Source organism: Dermacentor variabilis, chromosome 5, assembly GCF_050947875.1.
Source record: "Dermacentor variabilis isolate Ectoservices chromosome 5, ASM5094787v1, whole genome shotgun sequence".
Lineage (NCBI taxonomy): Eukaryota > Metazoa > Arthropoda > Arachnida > Ixodida > Ixodidae > Dermacentor > Dermacentor variabilis.
The window spans coordinates 118048335-118070528 of NC_134572.1; the positions used below are offsets into that span (position 1 = coordinate 118048335).

At 47.4% G+C, this 22194-nt stretch overlaps 1 protein-coding gene across 2 annotated transcripts in view; it reads right to left on the minus strand.

The window, feature by feature from the left end:
- The window catches only part of LOC142583103 (uncharacterized), a 90419-nt gene that overhangs the window by 31187 nt on the left and 37038 nt on the right, over nt 1-22194 (minus strand). For both annotated transcript variants that reach the window (XM_075693417.1, XM_075693419.1), the window contains exons 2-5: nt 5685-5840; nt 3540-3622; nt 2764-2875; nt 669-788 (exon numbers count right to left, since the gene is read on the minus strand). In XM_075693417.1, coding sequence (XP_075549532.1) covers nt 669-788; nt 2764-2875; nt 3540-3622; nt 5685-5840 — 471 coding nt within the window. The remainder of the gene's footprint in view (nt 1-668; nt 789-2763; nt 2876-3539; nt 3623-5684; nt 5841-22194) is intronic.

Sequence of the window (22194 nt, forward strand, 5' to 3'; positions counted from 1 at the left end):
GTGCCCTAACTCTTGAGGATGCTTCCATGACTTAGGTCACAGGACATGGCCAGTTTTGGATGCTCAAAAGTAGGTCTTTGATGCTGAATGCAGCCAGATTTGTAGAAATCCTCTAACTCAGCTCTACAATGTTAACAGAGTGCTAACTTGGACTGGTTGGTAATACTTGAGCAAGGAAACAGTGCTTTTGATTAGCACAAAATGAGGCAATACACACAGGTTCTCACTAGCAACCCTAACATGTGTTTGTAATGAAAATTTACATATACTTACTTATATAAGTAAATTTTCATAACAAATAAATATTACAGTTGCTAGTCGATACTTATGTATGTAATCTACTTTTGTCATGTTCAGAAATGCTGTTTGTTTTGCTCAAATACACAATGTTTTAGTCTCACATAGAAAGCACAATGCCCCTGTTGCAAAGACTGGCATGTTTTTGTCCTGAGAGACATTCCAGTGTGCTGAAACAATGCTGTCAAGGTTACCTTCAAACTAGCCATAAGCCCACGAGCCCATTTTTTTTTTTCTGTCCAGATATTATATATAGATTGGACAAATTTGAATGCCCCAGTGAGGCTACATGAACAGAGATAGCTTTCACACCCCTGGAACCACATTCAATGACTAGAGTGAGGAAAAACATGTGGTAAGATGGATCTTACTCGGGCGTCGGGGAGGCTCAGTAATGTTCTCCAGTTGTCGCATTTCAATCTCCACCTTGCGCATGTTGACATACTTAATCTGCATCAGCTTCATAATCTTCTTTATGAAGCCCACATAATCTGCGAAGAGAAATTCCAAACAGATCCGTGTAATCAACCGCTGCTACAAATTCAGCTGTCGTAGCAGCTTTCTTTCAGTGGTACAGTAGGCCATTATGCAATTTAAAGTTGCTCATCCTTGAGGGAAAGGGGGAGGAGAGGGAACAACCCTCCTCTAAATCAGAAGAGACAATGAAACAGTGTTTTTGATACTATTGCCAGATACACACTTTCAAGAACTACTGAAATTGAGTGTGTGACTGCACTATAGGACATGTGGTGTTTGACCTTTGACCTACTAGTGTGAGAAAATGCAGCAAGAAACATAACATTGGCCTACGTTTCTAAAACTAGAAAAAAAAAAAAAAACTCTGGGACTGTGAATTTCGACACAGTGGCACTAATCTTATCTGTCATATTATTATCTACTTGGCAATCCTTCCCAGCCATCAAATAGTCCAAGTGCCTGTGGATGTGTCCAATTGGCACATATTTGAGGAACTGCTTGGGTCCATGTTGGCCAATTAGCTACTCGGGTGTTTCCAGGGGCGCAATATTGACTCAAGCTGTGATTTTTTTTCCAAGGATTATGACCTTCAACAGAGCGCCATTTTTTACATTTGGGATATTCATTACTTAGTGGTTCTTAATGTCTGATATATACTGATCTGATTACTAATAGATATTAAAGTTCCTGTCGCTACAGGATTAGGCACCAAGCAGACCAATTCCACAACAGTTTCAGAATGAGTGAAGGCAAAAGTGGAAGCAGGAAGTGGATGGTAAGAATAAGTCGCAAAACTAGCAATATCAAGCATGTCAGTGTTTGTTAAATAGCTGCTGTGATCGATTATATTGCAATATCAAGATCCTTGAAAACCTTAACCTCTTTAAAAATGAATACGTGCACAAGATATTGCTTACCTGGCAGGAAGTATAAAGAAATGAAGCTGTACGCCAACCTAATGTGAGGTTAAAGGACAAAAAGTTTTGTATGTACAGGAATATGGACTGAATACAAACAAATGTTCCATATGCAAGGACCAGGAACTTTTTCAATTGTCGTGGCTTGGAAATACTTATTTTGGCCAAGAGTGCCCGTTGACACTTGTTTGCGTTTGCATTTGAATAACTTGCATCTGAATGATGGCCTTGAATCTCAAATGGGCGCTAATGTTTTTTGCACTATTCATGTCACATACTAAAGGATTTCTCACGTAAGTTGACACTCAATCTGTGGACGTAATCATGAGTGTGCAAGCAACACTAGTTGTGCCCTACAAGAAGACATTGTGCACTTTAAAACCAAACATAAATAGCCACGAAAGGAATCCAAAAGAAGTATGGTAGGTAGGCGAAGAAAACAAGCCTCATTATTTCGTTGAAAGAACTGCTATTACTATGCACTGTGCAACCAACGATTTGCAAGCTGTACCACAGGCCCTCACTTGGCGGTTGTTTTCGTGACTTAATACTACACTCGGCATTGTTTTAAGCTGGATGAGGAGGCAATTTTGAGAAATGCAACCCAAGCGATAAGAAAGGAAACTGAGAAAAAGTAGTTTTATAGATAAAGTGGCAGCAGCTTCGAACCATTGAAATTGTGGCTAAAATGTGGCACAACAATCAAGACTACAGTGACTGTCACAAGCTTGCCAGTTTCTTTTGGTCTGGAAAAGCAATTGCTTGGTGAAACATTTTACAACTTGTAAGCGAGAAGAAAGTGCACACCACTATATTTATTCCAAAGTTGTATTCACAAAATATTATACAAAAAAAAGTGGGGGCGGGCAGTGGGGAGGCAGGGGGAGGGGAGACGATGACATTAGACTGAGTGAGGCATTAGGCGCACGGCTGGGGAAAGAAGAAATGAGTTAGCAGTAGGGACAGCAGGACCCAATATGCATCACAGTTGAACAGATGAGGTAAAAATGCAGCTGGTTATCGTGAAAAACTTTGCATTAATGTTCCAGGTTAGACTTTCTCGCAGCCTCACCTCTGGGAAAGTCACTGGGACTGACCAGTTCTTTAAAAAATTCCTGGGCAGAATGGCGCTGGTCATTTTTGGTCACCCCCGGCTTGAACCAGAACTTGAGCTCTCTGCTTTCCTGCAATGAAAAAGGTGTGTTAGTGTTTGTCATTCCGCAGCAAAATTTCTCCAACCTGAATGCAGAAAATGTTCCGATGAGATAGATGTTCATTTATAGTTAAAATCAGCATGAAATGTACCATGGCCATTTCAGCTCAAGCATATGAGGTGCTTAGTCAGGCATCCCTGACTGTCTCAAAAAAATTTCACTTTATGTGAAAGATTTCCTCTCAAAATATTTTCTGAAACAACAACAAAATTTCTGGCTCCGTGTTAATCAAATTTTTTTTACTCTACAACAAAGCTAGGTTAATGCAAGAATTTTATGCCTAGTGTTTTGTAAGCTTTCTCTCTCTGAAATGCAATGCTCGTGTGTGGTCAGTTCTAAACATTCATGAACTATGAAGTGATGGTAATTCTTGGGCTAACTTGAACATATCTCACAGATAAAATGGCGTGACGTGACAGTCCCATTAAGGCTGACTGCAACAGTAAGTCAAGCGTCCATCATGTTACTAGTCAGTGCTTCTTTTCTTTTTTTCTGTAAGAGCATTCCAGTGAGCATGGTAAATTTATTAACAAATGTGGTGTTAAAGAATAGTGCTTTCATTGTTGTGTTGTGTAAAAAAAAATAATAATAATAATACGCGAAACATTTCTGGTGAAAAGCATTAGCAACTCACCCGTGTGTGGACTTCTGTCACCACGTTGGTGAGGAATACACGGAACTCCAATGAGATCTCGGGTGAATCATCATCATCGTCATCTAGGCAGAAAAGAAAAGCATATTTGCAATAAAGACTATACCAGTTCACAACAATCCGTATTGTTGCATAAGCAGTTGGCATTGCAGCTGCTGTTTTTAAACAATATTAGTATGGATTAATAAAATAAGTAAGAAGGTACCAGAGCTATTCCATAACCCAGCCAATTGTTACCAATGCCATTGCACAGAATAAACCTCCAGCATATACCCCATTGACGTGGCCTATAAACAGAGCTTAGCATCATGTATGTGCTTCTGTTAATGATGCATATCTGCATATTGCATGGAGGAAACCTGCACACCATATGAAGCCAACAGATAATGAAGCTAAGGAAAGCATAGGGAAAATAATTTGTGGTATATTATTTGAAGTGTAGAAATGATAAGATAAAGGGAAATGAAAGTGGACAAAGAAACAACTTGATGATAGCGGGAGGTGAACCCACAATTTCCACACAAGGCGTGCATTGCGCTACCAATCCTACTATGGCAGCTGTTACCATGCAAACATTCTTAAGTATTTATGCACATGTACGAGATCTGACTCGGGGAGTGTTAGCCAGCGCCACTTACGGCTATGGTGGTGGATGCGGAACATCCTTTTGAGCGATGGTGTCATGCAGTACGCGTGAACTTTAGGAGCAGGCAGCTGACCAATAATCCTGGTATGCTACCTGAACGTGTCAAACCTGCCAGAGTCAAGACCCTCGCTATGCAAGGAATGGGTTCAGTGGGTTCGTCTCCCACCAGGGACAAGTTGGTTTTCATCCACATTTATTTCTCATTACTTTATTTACTACAAATAATTTCCACTATGCTTTTCTTGGCTTCATATGGTCGTCACTAACAAAAATCGGGCCCCTATGTTCCCCTTCTCGTTCAAAAGATCAGGAAGGTTATTGTTGTTACAGTTCATTGAAATGTAATGCCCAACGGCCTATTAAAGAAACTGTGAACTATTGGTCTAAAATCAAACACACTTCGCTTGACAATGAAAAAAAAAAGCACTAGTGTCTTAATTTCCGTGCAGTATACAGAAAAGCTGCTGTGAGGTTGTCCTCATTCTTTAGGAGCACAGATTATTGAAAAGCGTTTTGTATACTTGACATTGTAGGCTGCTTAAAAAAGCTTTGCTGCCTGGTACGTGCACGCTAACTTTTCAAGAAGGATAGTTTGTACTCGCCGCAGACAACGGCGTATGTGCACAGACGCTCTGCACGGAGAAAGCTTTCGGTCTCCCTTTTGCCCCCATGCGTTGTGCTCGACCACCACGCGTCTTAACTATGGGGAAAAGCCAACCGGACCCAACGTACGTGAGTCTGTATAGGCGGATTTCCCCACACACTTCGGACGCAAAGCGGTGCATCGCGATGCAACGGCGGCGCAGCAGCTAGGGCGTGCCGTGCTTGGGGAGTTTGCGGCGCGTTCCAGCGGGTAAACAGGATTAAACTGCGTCACAATTGTTATCTCCACGGTTAGCACCGATCTCTCAGTCACTCATGATAACCAAGCCTAACCACAGAAGACGCGTCGTACGACGACGCGAGTCTCCACTACTCGATAACACTAACATCACCCAACAAGTTTACAACGACTTCCTATCAGGTTCGTTTCATATAGCCTCCATTTTTGAGTCACGCTGCACCGTCGGACCCCGAGTTACGCACGCACCATACGTTTCCTGCGCTTCCTTTTATGTAATTCCTTTCCTTGAACACGTTATAACGCCGAATAATATGTACCGAAACTAACTGCGCAACTTGCAATGGTTCTTTTAGTGCAAGCAAATCCAAATGATCAGTGGCCTGGTCGAGTGGTACCAGAGTGCGCAACTTGCAATGGTTATTTTCGTGCAAGCAAATCCAAATGATTAGTGGCCTGGACGAGTGGTACCGCATCTCGCCCTTCGATGCTTCGATCTCAGCTCTCAGAGATATATTGCACGTGCGTCCGCTCGAGCGCTATACATAACGCACGAAAAATAAAATAAGATATATTACAAGAAAAGATAGAAGAAAACGAGAAGCAAAACAAGCGGGAACGAGCGCGTATATATGTGTACCCCTGCTGGCGAGCCGGTTGATGACGATGCCCCGGTGGTCTCCGCCGGCCTCGTGCATGACGTTGCCCTTGTCGAGCGCCTGCCGAGCCACCCGTTCCATCTTGATGGTCGTCTGGCCCTCCGCCTTCCTGCGGGGGGTCATCACGATGTGCTCCTCTGCGCAAACAGTGCAAACACGCGAAGGATGAACGTGTCAGTTCGCTTTGTCACCTCCGGAACGGCGCATATATGTCTCGCGCGTTTGTCATCTACACTGCAGCCGGCCATGACTCTATGTACTACGTATATACGCCACGTAGCACACTCTGCTGGTGCTCGCTAAAGTATGGGAACAGTGCGCGCAGACCACAAAAAGAAACGCGCACTTCGATCGCTGAACCTGCGGCTGAACGCATCTCGGAAAACGGACGTATCCTGCTGCGCATTCGGGAAGGTTCTAAACGGACGGCTATATAGACGGTGGTGTTTATTCGCTGCTGATGGAATAAGGTACGTGCTCGTCTTCAGGGGAAGAATACTATCATCGTGCGGCACAGCGTACAGATCTAGCAATGACAGCTTTAAGGAAATATATATTCGGCGAGTTCATTTGCTATCCCTTCAGAAGCTATAGCGGTGGCACTCCATTTGAACTTCGCGGGCTCTGCCTGATCGAGTGCGAGGAAGCTTTAGCTCGGGAGCTTCTATCTAAGTACGCGGCAAAGGAGAAATCGCGCTTTTCTCGGCAACCACCGCACCAAATTTGATTAGGTTTGTTGTAATTAAAGGAAAAAAGTTAAAATCTAGTGACTGTTGGTAGCGAATTTTCGATTTATACCGTCAATGCTTTAATAAATACTGTTAAATATCGAAACTGTTTAGAAGACGGAACTATAAGGTTTACAACTCTGTAACTCAGCAATGAAAAACGATATGACAATTATGTAAAGAGCATTTATTATTACATCTACAAATCCGACAAAATTTATGCATCACACATGCCTGTAAAATTTATTGCGGATATGTGATTATGACTTTTGTAGAACCCTTGTAGACAATGTAGAAAATCCACGTACGACATAATCTGACGTACCAAACGTGTCTGCTTTGAATGCTCTAACGGATGCAGTTTACAGAACTGCGATATCTGTTCTAAACGCAGAGCTACGAATTTGTAAAGTTCTTCAGATTGTGGTTTTGGCACGTAAAACCCCATATTTTTTTTGTAACCTTCGTGTTCCGATATTTTTCAAGCTTAACAATATTCGAAAATCCCTTTGTAAAAATTTAGGCACTAAATCGAAATTGCGCTTGCATCAGTCACTATAACTGAACTTTTGCAAACGCAACACATTTCGTTAAAATCGGCCCAGTGGTTATCTCACAAAAGCGTTTCTGCGTTTTACGTGTACTTGAATAGGCGGCATCAGAGCTGGGCCCGAGCTAAAGCTTCATCTTTAAAGGGACTCTAAAGCGAAACAATAAATCAGTTTAGACTAATAAAGCACTGTTTGAGAACTCTGCAGGCAGTCATTTCAAAATGATAGTTTGATTATTAGACGATGAAATGAAGGTCGAAGTATCAGTATTTTAAATTCGCGCCGAAACCACGACGCCGGTACGGCCCAGTGTGACGTCAGGGATTCCAAAGTATGTTTTCGCGTTTGGGGCTCGTTGGCTGAGTAAAGGTTCCCGAAACTTGCGATGTTTAATATTGGGCTCCTTCAGAACACAATGTAGTCAATCTGTACCACTATATAATTAAGTAGGCCTATAGAAGATGCCATCAAAAGCAATGACGTCACGGCGACCAGGTGCGGGAACTTCAAGGAGGCGTCGCCACCCGCCTTTCGTTCTTCCGCATTTTCTGCCTTACCAAGCGTCTTATCGCGGTAAGAATGGTGTTTTTGGTGTTGTAGAAAGGTAATTTACTGATGCAGAAGAAATCATTTTTCTCTTCAGTGTCCCTTTAAGGAATAGAGCAAACGTACTCCATAGGAATAAGCGGTAATACTCATAAGGGAAGTTAAAGGCGGGACAAGCAGTTACATGTGCGATATGAGGTCACAAACTGCGTCAACTGCACTGCATATGTCTGCACCAACGACATTTCACTGCACGAAAGAGCAGCGCGCGGCCCATGGCGAGAAGAAAAAGAAACGGACACCAGCGCATTATAAGTTCTTGTGTGTATACGCTATTGATGGAAACAAGCAACGGACATACGGCAAGTGCTTAGCTGCTCAGCGGTCAAGAGACGAGAAAAAATGCGGGAAAAGCCTCGGTGGAAATTCCACACGCACGACGCTGACGTTCATTAAGGCTCATTGTTCACGCTCAACAAGCGCGGAAAGCTAACGAGGCTCTATTCTTAACGAGGTGGTATGGTTAGCACCCGGCCGAATGCAAGAGAAAGCTGTACCCAGACGCCACAACTCCGCGGACGCATTCAGGTCCGCAAAAGAGCGGTCGGCAGAGACGACTTGAGCTCCTTCGTCTCCGTTCTACAGGGTACAGTGAAAAGGACACAATCATAGCGCAGCGCCTGCTTTCCTTACACTGCAACCTGCGCATTGTGCTCTTTCAAATGCTCTAACAAAATAAATAATAACAATAAATAAATAAACACACCCATAAAACCCTCGGGATTCGTGCATACATATTTGCTTTTTTCTTTTCACAGGCACTTAAAGAGCACACTAAGAGTACGTTAAGCTACGCCTATATGCAATAGCAAAACTGTCGTTCTTGCCGTGAGGGGGGCCTGGTAAGCCGAAAAAAAAAAAAAAACACACAGACACTGAAAGCGACAGGCGGGTGGCGCGGCCACCCAGAAGTTCCCGCACCAGTTCGCTCTGAAGTCATAGATTTTGACAGCGTCTACACATATTCCGGTCTCGTCACTCCTTCATCGGTGCAGAGTGAGTATACATTGTATTCTAGAGGAACCAGATATCCAACCTAGAAAACGGCCACGGTGGCGTAGTGGCTTTGGCGATTGTAAGCGCGAGGGCGCGGGATATTACCGGACGCGGCGGCCGCATTTCGATGTGGACGCAATGGAAGACGCCCGTGTGCCCTTCATTGGGTGCACGTTTAAGGAAACCCAGGTGGTCAAACATAATTCGGAGTCCGGCGCCCACTACGGCGTTTCTCATAATCACATCGTGGTTTTGCCCACGCGAAACCCCAGAACATAATTTTAATCAACATGGAAAGTTTCAAAAATTTCTCCTGCGCTATAACACAGACCCAGGTACGAGAAATTACTTTGAAGTTCGTGACGTCGCACTGGCGCACCGGTGCTGAGGAATCAGCGCGGAATTCAAAAATGAAAAGCTTATAAGGCCTTGATTTCCTCCAGCAACAATCAACCGTCTTCCGCAACGTGCATGACCATCATCTGTTTATTTATGATTTTTTTTTTGTTTCAGTCTAACCTGATTCAGTGCGGCTCTGGTCTAGGCAACGTGCTACATGAGACCCATGACGTTCACGTCCCAGACCGGCGCGCGAGGAGAAACTTTCAGGCGACTCGGCTGGCCCATTGCAAACAGGAACCCTATAGCGCGTAGCAGACGAGGTCAAACTAATGACTGACAGGATACATGTGACGAAAACTCACTCTGAGCTCGTGGCTCTCTAACTCATATAGCTGAGCTTTGTATGCGACGCGTATCGGTGTTCGTAACTATGAGAGAGCAGAGGCAACGTGTATGCTGGTCCGCACGTGGTGAAGCTTCGGAATCGCCAGCGGGCATTCAGTCACCGGTCGAACGCATGAAGTTCACGAACGACAGGCGACTGCAGATGGCGCTAAAGGGGACCAAATGCGTTGGTCAGGGAGGCCTCTGTCGAAGCGTATTAGCATCGAATGCATGCTCTCTATCTCTCTCTCTTTTCTTTTTTTAAGCGCAGGCTAGTGCGCCTAGCAGGATTGTAGATAGCCCTCGTAATAACAGTAGACCTTGATATTGCGGTAGCGGCACATTCCCACTTTGAGTGATTGACCAATACTTTACAACACAAGTACAAGAAATCAATACTCGTACAGAATAACAAAAGTACGCAGATGCAACGCACATGCGCATGTACGTGCGTTGCATGGTGGTGGCCCGGCTAACGAATCCGGGCCACTACCACTACAAGAGTGTGTGCGCTGTGCCGGCGTGCGGAGGCGGCCCTGACAAATTCATGAAGTCCTTCCCAACTTACTTACTGTCCTCTTGCTCTGGAGAAACGGTAATAATTTACTTATTATTGAAAAGAACCAGCCACCACGTAAAAAACTCGTCGTCATTATTATCAATCACCCTCTCAATGTCAGGCCCGACCCCTCTTTTAAAAAAAAAGAAGAAAAAACTGGGTCCGCACCTGCGCAAGTGTTGGAATCTATGTTAAGCGAAGCTTTCGTGAATAAGTGACAAATCCTAAACTACAGTTTGTATTTCTTCATTTCATCTTAATTAGTTTAAATGCAACGGGTCACTTCATGGCCGATCCCCCGCTGGGGTACGTGACGTCGTATGAAAATAATCGTCATCAACACAAGGCGACCACCTCAAAGGGCTAAAAAAAAAAAACGATTGTGGCCTAATCATTATATCATCGGGCTGCTTGCTATACGTTGGGGGGCCGAGGTTCGAATCCCGCCGCTGAACGTCCTTTTTTTTTTTAAGAGTAAGAAGGAATCTACTCCGCGAGGACTGGACCGATCCAGGCGGAAACCATGGGATGACAGGCAAAGAAAGCTTCGCGTCAAGAAAGCCAAAGCACATGTCGAGAATAGCATATGCAGGCGGGTGGTGCCAACGAAGATATTTAGATAGAGAGATAAACTGGAATTCAATAAGGTAGCCGCGTGCAGCATTGAATGAAATGCTGGACAAAAACAGTCCCAATCGCTGAGCAAGGTCATAGCAGCGTCCGCTCTTCACTCACTGGCGCTCGAGGTAGGTATTGTACTGCCTTCCCTTTCTGCATGCTGAGAGAGAGGGAGAGAAACAATCTACTACTGGTTCAGGGAGGTAAGCCAGTCAAGTGGCGCAGTCCAGGGTCCAAGTATAGCGCTGATGAAATCCCCGCCAGGTACCTTGGTCTTGCAGAAGTGGCCGTTCCTGTGAGATTTGCCGCTTCAGTCAGCCACACGGTGGTGGGGTCGGGGCAGAAACTAAGTTTGGGGGTTGGGGTAGCCGCTACAATGTCGGCAGGGGGTTGCGGGGAGTTGTAACACGGGCACGGTTCACGTAGGGTCGCCGGTGAGAGGAGGCCACACGAAGGAGGTGCATACGTGAGCGGGTATATTGCGGGCGTAAGTATAGTGTACGCGCTGGTGTATACGCGTGGTGACTGATGGTGACCTGCGGGCGTGCGATGCCAGGGAAAAGCTTAGGAAAGATCATTCGCTCGTCGTGGTACCGACGCACGTGGGGGTGTTCGGCGACCGGAGTTGGCGCATAGATGCTGGGACCCTCTCTCTCTTTCTCTGATTCGATCTCCTCGCGCAAGCGTTCCTGACCGCCGCGTTTGGTGCCGTTAGAGCACACAGAATATGCTGGGAGCTATATCTTTTACATGGGCATTATACACTGCATGTCGGCGATGACATGGACTGATGGCCCCTGACAAGTACTATACGCTCGACCTTTTCAATAATAGTTGGTTAGAACAACCTAAACAACACAAACTAGCTTCTCATTATTATTATTATTCACAAATACTGCACAAGTGACGTGATTTACGCATTACAGCAATTCGCATACCTCGGGAAAAAAAAATCAGGACACGCGACGGATAACACGACGGCCGCGTACACTCTGGCAGGCAATAGAGAGTAAACTGAAACAGGCCAATGTAATGCGGACGGGAAGGAGCGTTGATGGCACGCACGCGGGGCACCCAGCATCGCGCGTAAGCGTGTCGCACACCATGACTGACAAGTGAAGTAGTGCGCGCCGCATATGGTACAAGTATGCGCAGCGCGTGACTCAACACGTGAGAGCCCGCGAGTGGGCCCGAGTCAATGTTTGCGTATCAGGGCAGTACCAATGTATTCGCGCTGAATACTTTTTTTTTTTTTTAGGGGCGAGCTGACCCCGCGGGGGGCAAGAAGCCAACGATGATAGGGGTCGCGCGTCAACCGAAACAATGGCGAGGGAGAGGGGATGGGCCGGGAACGCCGGAGCGGGAGCGGATGCTGCCGTCGACGTCTGGTCGTCGCACACCCAGAGCGCGTAGGAGAACAAGCGCGGAGTTACCGTGCTTTCACTAGTATAATGGCAATCCACGCGTGCACAAAGCGACGGACCCGACTGATCAACTATAGGTTCGTGGCCTGCCGCTCGTTCACGTATATATATCCTGCTTCCAGTTATTTTCACTATTTCGCACATTCGAATAAATCTGCCGTCCGGTCATAACTTCTACGTTATGCGGCAGTGTGAAATTAGCTAATTAACAAAGTTGCATAACTTATTGTGACCAGCCGCGGTAAGTCAGTGGCAAAGCTTTCTGGCGATATTAAACTACGTGAGGTGCCAACGCGCACTTACACGGCACATTTTGGGGTGTGTGCGTGGGTGCGCTCGTGTGTGTACTTCCGCGGAATGGGGGGAAGGTTATATATGCGAGACTTGGAATGTATAGTGGTGACGGATTGAAACTGAATGTCCGAGACCAATTAAACTGATGAGACCAAGCATATGAGTATGTCTACGCTGACAGGCACCTAAGGCACAATTTTAACCTGCCAGTCGGCATAGTATATATCTACGTCAAACACGGCACTCCCCGGCCCGTATGTTTAACACCTGCGATGTGCACGTGCTGTGCACAGGGTTCGTACAGAACATTCGACTCAAAGGTCAAGGGCAGTTCAAGGATTTCAAGGATGCCGAAAGTCAAAATTCGAGGAGGGTGAAGCAAACCTTACTCGTACATACATGCACTTAAAAATAGTGAAATTCTTAACTGCAATTTTCAGCTGCTGCTGAGTTTGGACACATGCTCCAAGCTTTTCAGGTGGCTTTTCAAAGTCGAATTTCCTATTGCAATGACGTCTATCGCCTTCTGGCATGATGGTTAACATATCGTTCGGCTTCAGCCAAAGATAATCGCTGTGTTAAAGTCGAGAGGTTGAAACTTAATTTCCGCTAGCCATTTGCAGAGCATATATAGGGCTCGAAAATTTAGCCATGATATAGCGGAGATGTGAACCAATTATCGAAACAACGAAATAATGGCCCGGTTTGGTCGCCTGATCCGGCATTGTCTAGCTCCACGATGTCAACGTCGATTTAAACAGGCCTGCTGCGGGTGATCGCAGCGGACACGCCACATTGCAATCACCGAGCGACACTCTCAAAAGAACACATTAGGGTTGTTTCCCGATAGACAGTGTCTAATGGCATTGCCTCTATGCGCAGTTGGTTACTCTGATTGCTAGAAGTCGCCTCCGACCCCAGCTTTCAAGGAATTCAAGAAGCAAATTTATTTTCTGGTAGTTCTAAGGGCCTTTGAATCATTTTTTCGTTTTCTTTCTTTCTCCAGGATGGAGGATGAAAAAAGAAGGAAGTAAAGGTAGGGGGTCAACCAAACGCAGGTCCGGTTTGCTACCCTACACAAGGGAAGAGGTTTAAGGGAAGAAAAGAGAGGGAGGGAAGAAGGTACTATCAATGTGAGCACCTGCGCATTGTGGTAGTCCAAGACATGCCCGTATAGTCTGGCCTTGCAAACTTTCGAGGGTACGAATGTTTGTTTTGCATGTGTTCGCCAAAACCGGCAAGCTGTGCCGTAAAAAGCCCAGAAACAGTGCTCTGTACAGCTGCATCGTGGACCGTACCGACGCGCCCCAGGTTTTTTCCGCGCAGGAACCTCAGTATACGTACGATCGAAATTAATCTCCGCTTCAGGTAGGTGCAGTGGGGGCTCCATTAAAGGTCCCTGTCAATAATCACGCCTAAAAAGCGGTAAGACTTCTGGTATTTGATAACCTGGCCATTGAGAGAAACAGGGTACGTACGGTGTTATGGTTTTGCGCGTAAACGCGATTAACGCCCATTTTTCGACGGACACTTCAAGGCCTTGTTTGCGGAGGTACCAACAGGTTCGGGCCGAATTCGGAACGGTTTGATGCCAGGAGGCATGAAGCTTCCCTCACTGCATCTGTGATGGTATCCACCAAATTCAGGGGTTTTCAAGAATGTCAAGGAGGTGTACACGAACCCTCTCAACATAGAATCCGTCCAGTTATGTTGCAGGCAGAATGTTTATGTTTGTTTAGTGATTGCGCTACCTGGCATACGTTCGTCTCAAGGCCCAGGTTATGCTACAGAGCTCGGTCTTTGAGACTAAGTTAGACAAGCCTTTATATATGTGAGAATGCGGCAGGCGCGAACACACACACACAGAGAGAGAGAGAGAGAGAGAGAAGGATGAGCAGGCAACACGAGCACCTCTGTATGTCTGTCCTTACATCTGCGTGTGAGCCTGTTCGTGCCTGTCGTCCATATACCAGTGTTTCACCAACTATCACAATACAGCGTGAGTGGTCTCTCTAACGTGCACCTAAATATAAGTAAAAGGGCGTTGCTAATGCATCCCGCGCCCCGATAGGAATGCGGATGCGGCTTTCCGGAAAAGAACCGACGTCCTCTTGTCACCGCAGCGGTCTTTTTTCTTTCTTTTCTTTCTTTTTTTTTTTTTTGGCGATGTGAGCGCAGCTCAAAAAATCGCCACGGGAATTCGTTGTATACACCAAAGGTTGGCGGGGTTAAGTAGGCCGATTTCCGTTACGCTGCTTATACATAAACATACAGCTGCATATCGATCACCAGCTTTCTTTATCGACTAATTTTGGATTGCACAGTAAACGACGATAGTGAGACACTGACAAAGCTGGCTATAGTATAACGAGTCTATAATGCGACCCCTCGTGCATTCTCGTCTATCTCCACGCAACGGGTACTCGTCAGAGTTTTATTGCCGCCCCCAGATGTTGCAGGCTCTGTCCGCAATATCGTGAATCATGGTGAAGAGAGCTGAGTTACCGTGTGCTACATATCACAGCTAAGACTCGATACACCGACGGCGCACCTGCTGTTGAGTTGCATTGTGCCGCCTGTGAGATATCGTAATTTTGTAATACATTCTAATAATAATAATAATAATAATAATAATAATAATAATAATAATAATAATAATAATAATAATAATAATAATAATAATAATAATAATAATAATAAACTGCAATAATATGTAACACCTACACGTTTTAGAAAACATCACAATCGTTCTGTCCTTGTGCGTTTAAAGGTAACGGGCAAAAAAAAAAAGAAGGAAAAGTGCATTTTCACTGATATTTAAAGCGCCAACGAGCCATATCGTACTATATATAATTAATGGCGTAATGAGACACGGAAATAAACAAAAGAAAGTAGAACGCCTCTTATGTACGCTTCATTACTTGAATTACACGGATTTATTATCGCGGCCCAGCAGGGCGCCAAGCAGAGCGCCTGTAAATGAATCACCCCGGCAGCGCGAATACTCGCCCATGCGTCCATATTCGCGCACTTAACTCCGTATAGCCACCCCGTGTGTATATTATACTCACCCACCGACACAATCGCGCGCGGACGTACGCAACGGCAAACGCCGAAAGGGAAATGCAAATGCGCCTCCTCGTTTGTTTTTCTCGCCGTGTGTATGAATGAGGCACCGGGAAAGGAAGCGGGAGAGAGCATGTGCACGGATGCGGGCCGCAACGCGAATATTCACCCACATCCCACACGTAGCAGTAAAGCCAACCTCGTTTTCTCGCCTTCTTACGCTTCATTTTCGCCGTAGTAGTAGTACATCCGCAAACACGGTACACATATATAACGGTGTGCCACGGATTGGCTCGCGCCGGAGCGTCATCCGGTCCGGGTTCGTGCTGTGATCCACACATATGGTCGCGTGCTGTGTCCGGACTGACGGCGGGAGCCAAGAACCAGGGTTTTGGGTGCAGCAAAGGAAGGAGGAGAGGGAGGGGGAGGGGGGGGGTGCTCCGCGCGAAAGGAGCTGTGGGCGCTGCGCGTGCCGTTTGTACGCCATCCGTATATGGCGTCTATAGAGAATGGAGAGTTCTTAAGATAAGGGGGACGCAAGCGTTGGGTCCCGCGTTGGGGGCCACGGTATACTGCGCATGCGTATACCCCTGCGTAAGGGTCCGCGCATGCGCAGTACCGCGGCTCCCAGCGCTAGGGGGACCCAACGCTTGCGTCCCCCTAATCTAAAGCTCTCTAATGGAGACGCCGCGTATAAAGTTCTATACGTGCGTCGTGCGACGTGAAAGTGCGCGAGGCTGCATGCAGCTACGTGGCAGATATAGAGCCGACCGCCCTGCATGCTGACAGTGAGGTATGGTGTGGTAAAACTTTATATTCTGCTCCTTCGGAACGCGCGTCAACACGTATCGGGCCGCTCGCAGGTCGGTATACAGAAAGGCCCGAGCCTCTCTGCTGCGTCGCGGGCCCGGTGGACAGACCATAGCTGTGCTTCGAGATCGGAGCTGCTTTAGGGCAGCCTCCCATTTGGACGACGTGGCGCCGTCAGTGAGGTTACTGAAAAAAAAATGTGCATACTTCATTTAAAAAAAAAAATTACCGACGATTACGTTACTTCCTAATGCGAAATTTGAGCGCAGCAAATAAGCTGTTTCACCTTTTGGATAGATTGAGGCAAAGAAATCGAGCAACACATGTATGCGCTATCACAGAATTTTTTTTTTATTTTTCACACGTATTCCTTTAACAAAGACTCCACTAACAGTTCTTGACAGTCATGAAGGAAGCTTTGTGGTCGGAGAAATAGACTGATATATGTTCGACTTGGTACACCAATGCTTGATTCTCAAAGACGAGATCTATACAAGTGGCTCGCGAGGTTGTCACAGCCGTGGGGGAAGCAGAGGCTAAGCGCCGCCGCCGAGAAGACCCTGCCGTTCGCGCCGCCGAAGCGGAGGCTCATCGCCGCCGTCGAGAGCAACCAGCAGTAAGCGAGGCTGAAGCAGAAGCTCATCGCCGCCGCCGAGAAGACCCTGCAGTTCGCGCCGCCGAAGCGGAGGCTCATCGCCCGTCGAGAGCAACCAGCAGTAAGCGGAAGCGGAGGGGGGCGGCGTGTACACCCAGCGGCAAACGATGGGGGCAGAAGCGCGCGCAGCAAGCGGACAACACGATAAAGGGAGGAGGGAAGAGATAGCAGCGACCCTTTCCTCCTCTTTCTGCATGGCGGCGACGGTGTTCTATGCAGTCACGTTATCTTGACTCTCTAGCGGCGTCAGCGGCATCCAGCGGTATCAGTCGGTCGCTGCTAGCGCTGGGGGGATGAAAGGGGGGCGGACTGGTTACGAGGCCGACGACAACGCCGACGACGACGCGAAACCCAGGAACGGACGCCAAAGAGCTGCGCTCTAAAAAAGCAGGGTGAGAAAATTATCTTTACAACGTCCTTCAGATGCCACCGTACTGCGTTGATCGATAAAGGCGGGTACGTTGAGGAGTGTGTCCCTCAGTGTGTCGAGGTTTCGGCGCGCGTTGATGAATTGTGTATATGTATCTGCGTCCCTCTCCGTTTTCGTTGTCGCGAAAAAAAAAAAAGAAAACTAAAGAGAAAATAAATCTGCAGAGTTCAGAAATTTCCTCCAACTCAGAATTCGTTTGCTGTGACAGCAGCATGCATGTTTCTCGCAGGGGACAACGCCATTTTCTCGCTACATGCATTAAAAAAGGCGTCCGTAAAAAGGGCGTGGCAAGGAAGGGGGTAAGACAAAATTGTCATGTTTACAGTCTCGAAGCGAGGGGCGCCGGATCCAGACGCTGTCGCATGGCAGTCTTGTCTATTGATCTAAATACCGTTCATTATTATTATTATTATTATTATTATTATTATTATTATTACTACTACTACTACTACTACTACTACTACTACTACTACTTTGACCACCTGCAGGGTTCTTTAAGGTGCACCCAATGCACGCTACATGGACGCTTTCGCGCTTCGCCCCGTCAGAATGCGATCGCCGCTTCCGGTTATCGAACCTACGACCTCGTTCTCAGAAGCATGAACATCATAGCCACTCAGCCACCGCGGCTGGTGACAGAGATAGATAGAACAACTTTATTGTGTGCCCGGGATGGAGTCAAGGGAAGGGGGGTACAGCTGTTGGCGCTGCTATGCATACGTATGAAAGCAGGCCTATTGTAGTAGTATTTGGCGGCTCTTCTTATTCAATTATATGGACACTCCAGGCGCATTTATGGCGTCGCCGTGAGGTTCTGTATGAATGAAAGCGTGCGAGTGTGAGCCGGCGAACGCGGTTCAATCTCGCGTGCGCGAGTGAGGAACGCGGCCCGGATGCGTGCCCTCTCCCGTCGTGCGCGAGGCAGGGCATTCAGGCGGAGGGTCGTTCTTCTTTGGCGGCTGCTACGGTACCTCGATGTCCTCCTCGTCCGCCGCTCCGTACAGGGTGGAGACAACCGCGGCGTCTGCTACAGCGTTGGCCACGCGAATCGCGGGCGCCGTAGTAGACGCCTTTGACGCACGCCGTATACAGGGACGCGTTGCCGGCGCTCCTGTGTCTTGAAAGCGATCTGCGACGTGACCAAAGCGCACGCCCGCGCGGGCCTCATCTTCAAAGCGATCTGCAATGTTTGCAGAGTGCGCGTACTGTCGGTAGCTTCGTATGCGCTGTGCTTTCGACGTTTCGTTCGCGTTGAAGCGAGAGGTGCACGAAGGTCAATTCGATTGCTGCTGCCGCGATTCCTCACTCCAGAATTTTGACAGCGACTTTCCGCGTTCATCGACCGATATATGTTCATGTTTACCTGTGCGCGCATGACGCCGTGCTGTTTAATTTAGTTAAAACACGTTGGCGGGCTAGTTGGCTTGATTCCATGATTGAATGTGTAAGCGCTACTGAACAAGGGCGTAGAAAAAAGCAGACACACAAAGGCAGCGTTGTCTCTGTGTGTCTGTTTCCTTCTACGGCCTCGTTGAGTCACGCTTACATATTCTATCATTATTAATTTAGTTAGCAAGCGAATGTTTAATAGTTTAGATGGCCTATAAAACGGCTATCTTTACTTCGCACAGCTATCTACGAATTTGCTGTTAGAATCGGCGCTTCGCCTTTCGGGCGCATCCTAGCGTCTCTATCCCATTGACAGTCCTGCCGCCGCTGGTAAAGGAGTTGCTCCAAATTTAGGGTTGTGCCTTCTGACATGCAGTGGCACCACAAATATCGTCGCAGTGGTAATGGGCTTGTCAAGGTCGATAAATACATTTCACTACTTTTTTAAGGCAGGGGGGGGGGGGGGCAACGGTCAGCCGATTACTTTTGCTGCGTACAGATCTGCACTGCGTGATCGCGGAGTTGCCACACAGCGGGTTTCAAGATTGGCTTGTCGTCGGCTCGCAGTTCGCACCGAAGGAAGCATATACAGCGAGAACATGGTATATACCTGCGCATACACAACCAATGCGGGAAAAGTGGTTGTCCTGCATTTCTTCTGCAGCGAGAACCTTTCTTGCCTTCCTGTTTACCTTTAAGTGTCGGCTCGCGGTCTGACGTAGCTTTCTCTTTGGACGATTGTTATATAGCTAGGTCCGCTTGCCTCAACTCCAACACCTTGCGCTCGCGACGGGCGCTGCATGATTGCGGAGGCCTTCGCATTCGGCGCTCCGCAGTAAATGGACCCGCCGGACCTGCTCGAGTTGCAGCTCACAGGTGGCGGTGCCCGCGTATACGCGCCAAGAAAGAAAGAGATTGCGCTGCATACTTTCGTCTCATTCCGCGCGGAACAAGGTCGCGTGGAGGCCGTGCCTCGCCCCGTCGAAAATTGGCTGCGATATAGAAGCGTTTCTGGGCACGAATACACGTGCTGCGCCGACGTGATCCAATCTTCTCCTTTTTTTTTTACCCCCCTTTCCTCTCAATTTGCACAGTATGCTATACAAGAAGCAACGACGGCCGGCCGCCTGACGTCAACGACGAGCCATCCATGCCGACACGCTCTGTTGCTGCCGTCTGTCTGCCGTGCACGGGCGTGGATGCGGGTGCGCTGACGCGCCAGGGCCGTGCTGTGTATATATACACTCGAGTTACACACACGTTCTCTCGACTGTGCAGTTCTTCAAAGGCACACGCGGGGATTTAGAAAGAACCGACACGAAGTTTGTACGCGGAGTCAGTTATACTGTATATACTTCAGAGAACTCATTTTACAGTGGTTGCAGGCTTTATTGGGTACAGGCTGTATGGAACGCATGTATGAACACCAGACAAGAACGCTTCGTCCTTCGTCCGTAAGCTATATAATAATAATAATAATAATAATAATAATAATAATAATAATAATAATAATAATAATAATAATAATAATAATAATAATAATAATAATAATAATAATGATAATGATGATGATGATGATGATGATGATGATGATGATGATGATGATGATGATGATGATGATGATGATGATGATGATGAATGACAATGTATCAACACCAACAACAGTCATTGCATCAGGACGAGAAAGCGGCCTCGACCAGCAATTTCTAATTGTCCCTATCCCGCGCCGGCTGACTCCCACCAAATGCGTGCAAATTTTCTATAATCGGCGCGCCACCTAATTACGTCCTTGACTTCGTTTCCCTTTCCACAGAACCCATTCTGTAACTGCAATAGACCACCGCGGTTACTTTGCCATATACAAATCGCATGCTCTGCCCAGCTTTCTTCATATAGCTCTTCGTCTCTCTCAGAGAACACCGGCTGCCCCTTGTCCGCTTTTAATCCACACCGCATGTCTTGCTGTCCCTTAACGTTACGCGTGCGTGCGTGCGTGCGTGCGTGCGTGCGTGCGTGCGTGCGTGCGTGCGTGCGTGTGTGCGTGCGTGTGCGTGTGTGTGTGTGTGTGTGGTGACAGACGTCTCGAGACAGATTACGAGACAGACCAAGTTAAATGATCGACGTACACGAGGACGCGTATCCGAGGCGACAATCGTAATCGAGATCAGCAGCGGGATGACTCCAAACACACGCAGCGCTTTGTGCGATCGAAGCGCCGACGTCGTCTTCGTCCTCGATCGATCGTCACATTCGACGCCGCTGCGGTGGTTCTCGTCGTTGTTGACGTCTTTGATCAGTCGTATACGTCACTGTCTCACCAGATATCGCGGGTGGCACGACCCTCTGGATTTTTTTTTTCGGCTACAGACAATCGGGCGCTCTCTCACACATAATAAGTGCGAGTTAGCGCACCCCCGACTAAAAGCGCGCCGACCTGTACCGGCGACCTGTATGCACCGTTCATCCCCACAGTCACTTTTACAAGTTTTTAAAAGAAAAAAAAAAGCGCCACGGCAACGTTAAAATTGCAGTGTACGAAGCGCGCCATGACACTGCAGGGCGTATGGAGGCCGCGACCACTATATACCTCGATCGCCAAACTGGAAGATCCGAGTTCCACGCCAATGCGCGCGACTTCCGATACTGGAGGCCGTGAAGCATTTTCGTCGATACCTATAGCTGCCGACATTTACAGGGAGAGTGAGGCTCTGCTATACGTGAGCTATGGCGGAGAGGCCTGGAAGAAAGCGTTTCTCCAGAGGACGCGTTGTTTAATCTCCAAGGCGCTTCGCGATCTGCCACACGTGAAGCGACGCGCGCCTGCTTCTTCAACGTAAGCGTACGTACAGCGGGAAGGTCGAACGTGCACGAGAAAAAGTGTCAAGGACAAGCGCGCACTGCCAGCCAAAGCTTTTGTTTTCGCGCTGTGTACACTTCCAATTACATGAGTCACCAACTTGCCCAATCGGCCACACTGCTTTTTTTAAAGCTACGGTATATTTAAACTCTCAGCGTGACATATATGCAAATACCGGCAGTCCCTTCAGAAGCTTACCGACACCGCCGGCAACTTTTAGAACGATTACGACCCTCACCCGAACACCCTTGCGCGTCAAAAAAGCGTGCGCCTCCGGCGCAGTGAAAACACAGCGCACAGCTTTGCACTTCGCTTTGAAAATAGAAAGACAGAAGGCGGAGGAGGCAGCAGCTGCACGGTTGGCAGCAATACTCGACGCGAGCTTCGCCATGTTTGTAAAAGCCAGCGGGAAGCGAAAGCGAGACCGTTGCAGCTCCAGTTACAAAGGACTCGATTACAATAAGGGCATATCACTGTCATAAGATCCAGCCGCACGAGGCTTTCAGGAGTCATCGGACCGCATGCAGACCGGCCCTTGCAGACGGTATGCAACAAACAACTGCCGGCGTCGTCGCGTTTGGCTGCAAGACGACACGGCTCCAATGACGACCACGGAGCATGCGTGCACAGCTAGCCGGACAATAACTTGAATCGTTGCTGTCATCGATCCAAGGTCGTACGTGAGTGAAAAAAAAAATGGAATAACGATAAAACCCAGCCTTCGAAGACGCGCACACAAGAGGAGAGAAATTGCGCGACCACACACACACATGGGACAAGCA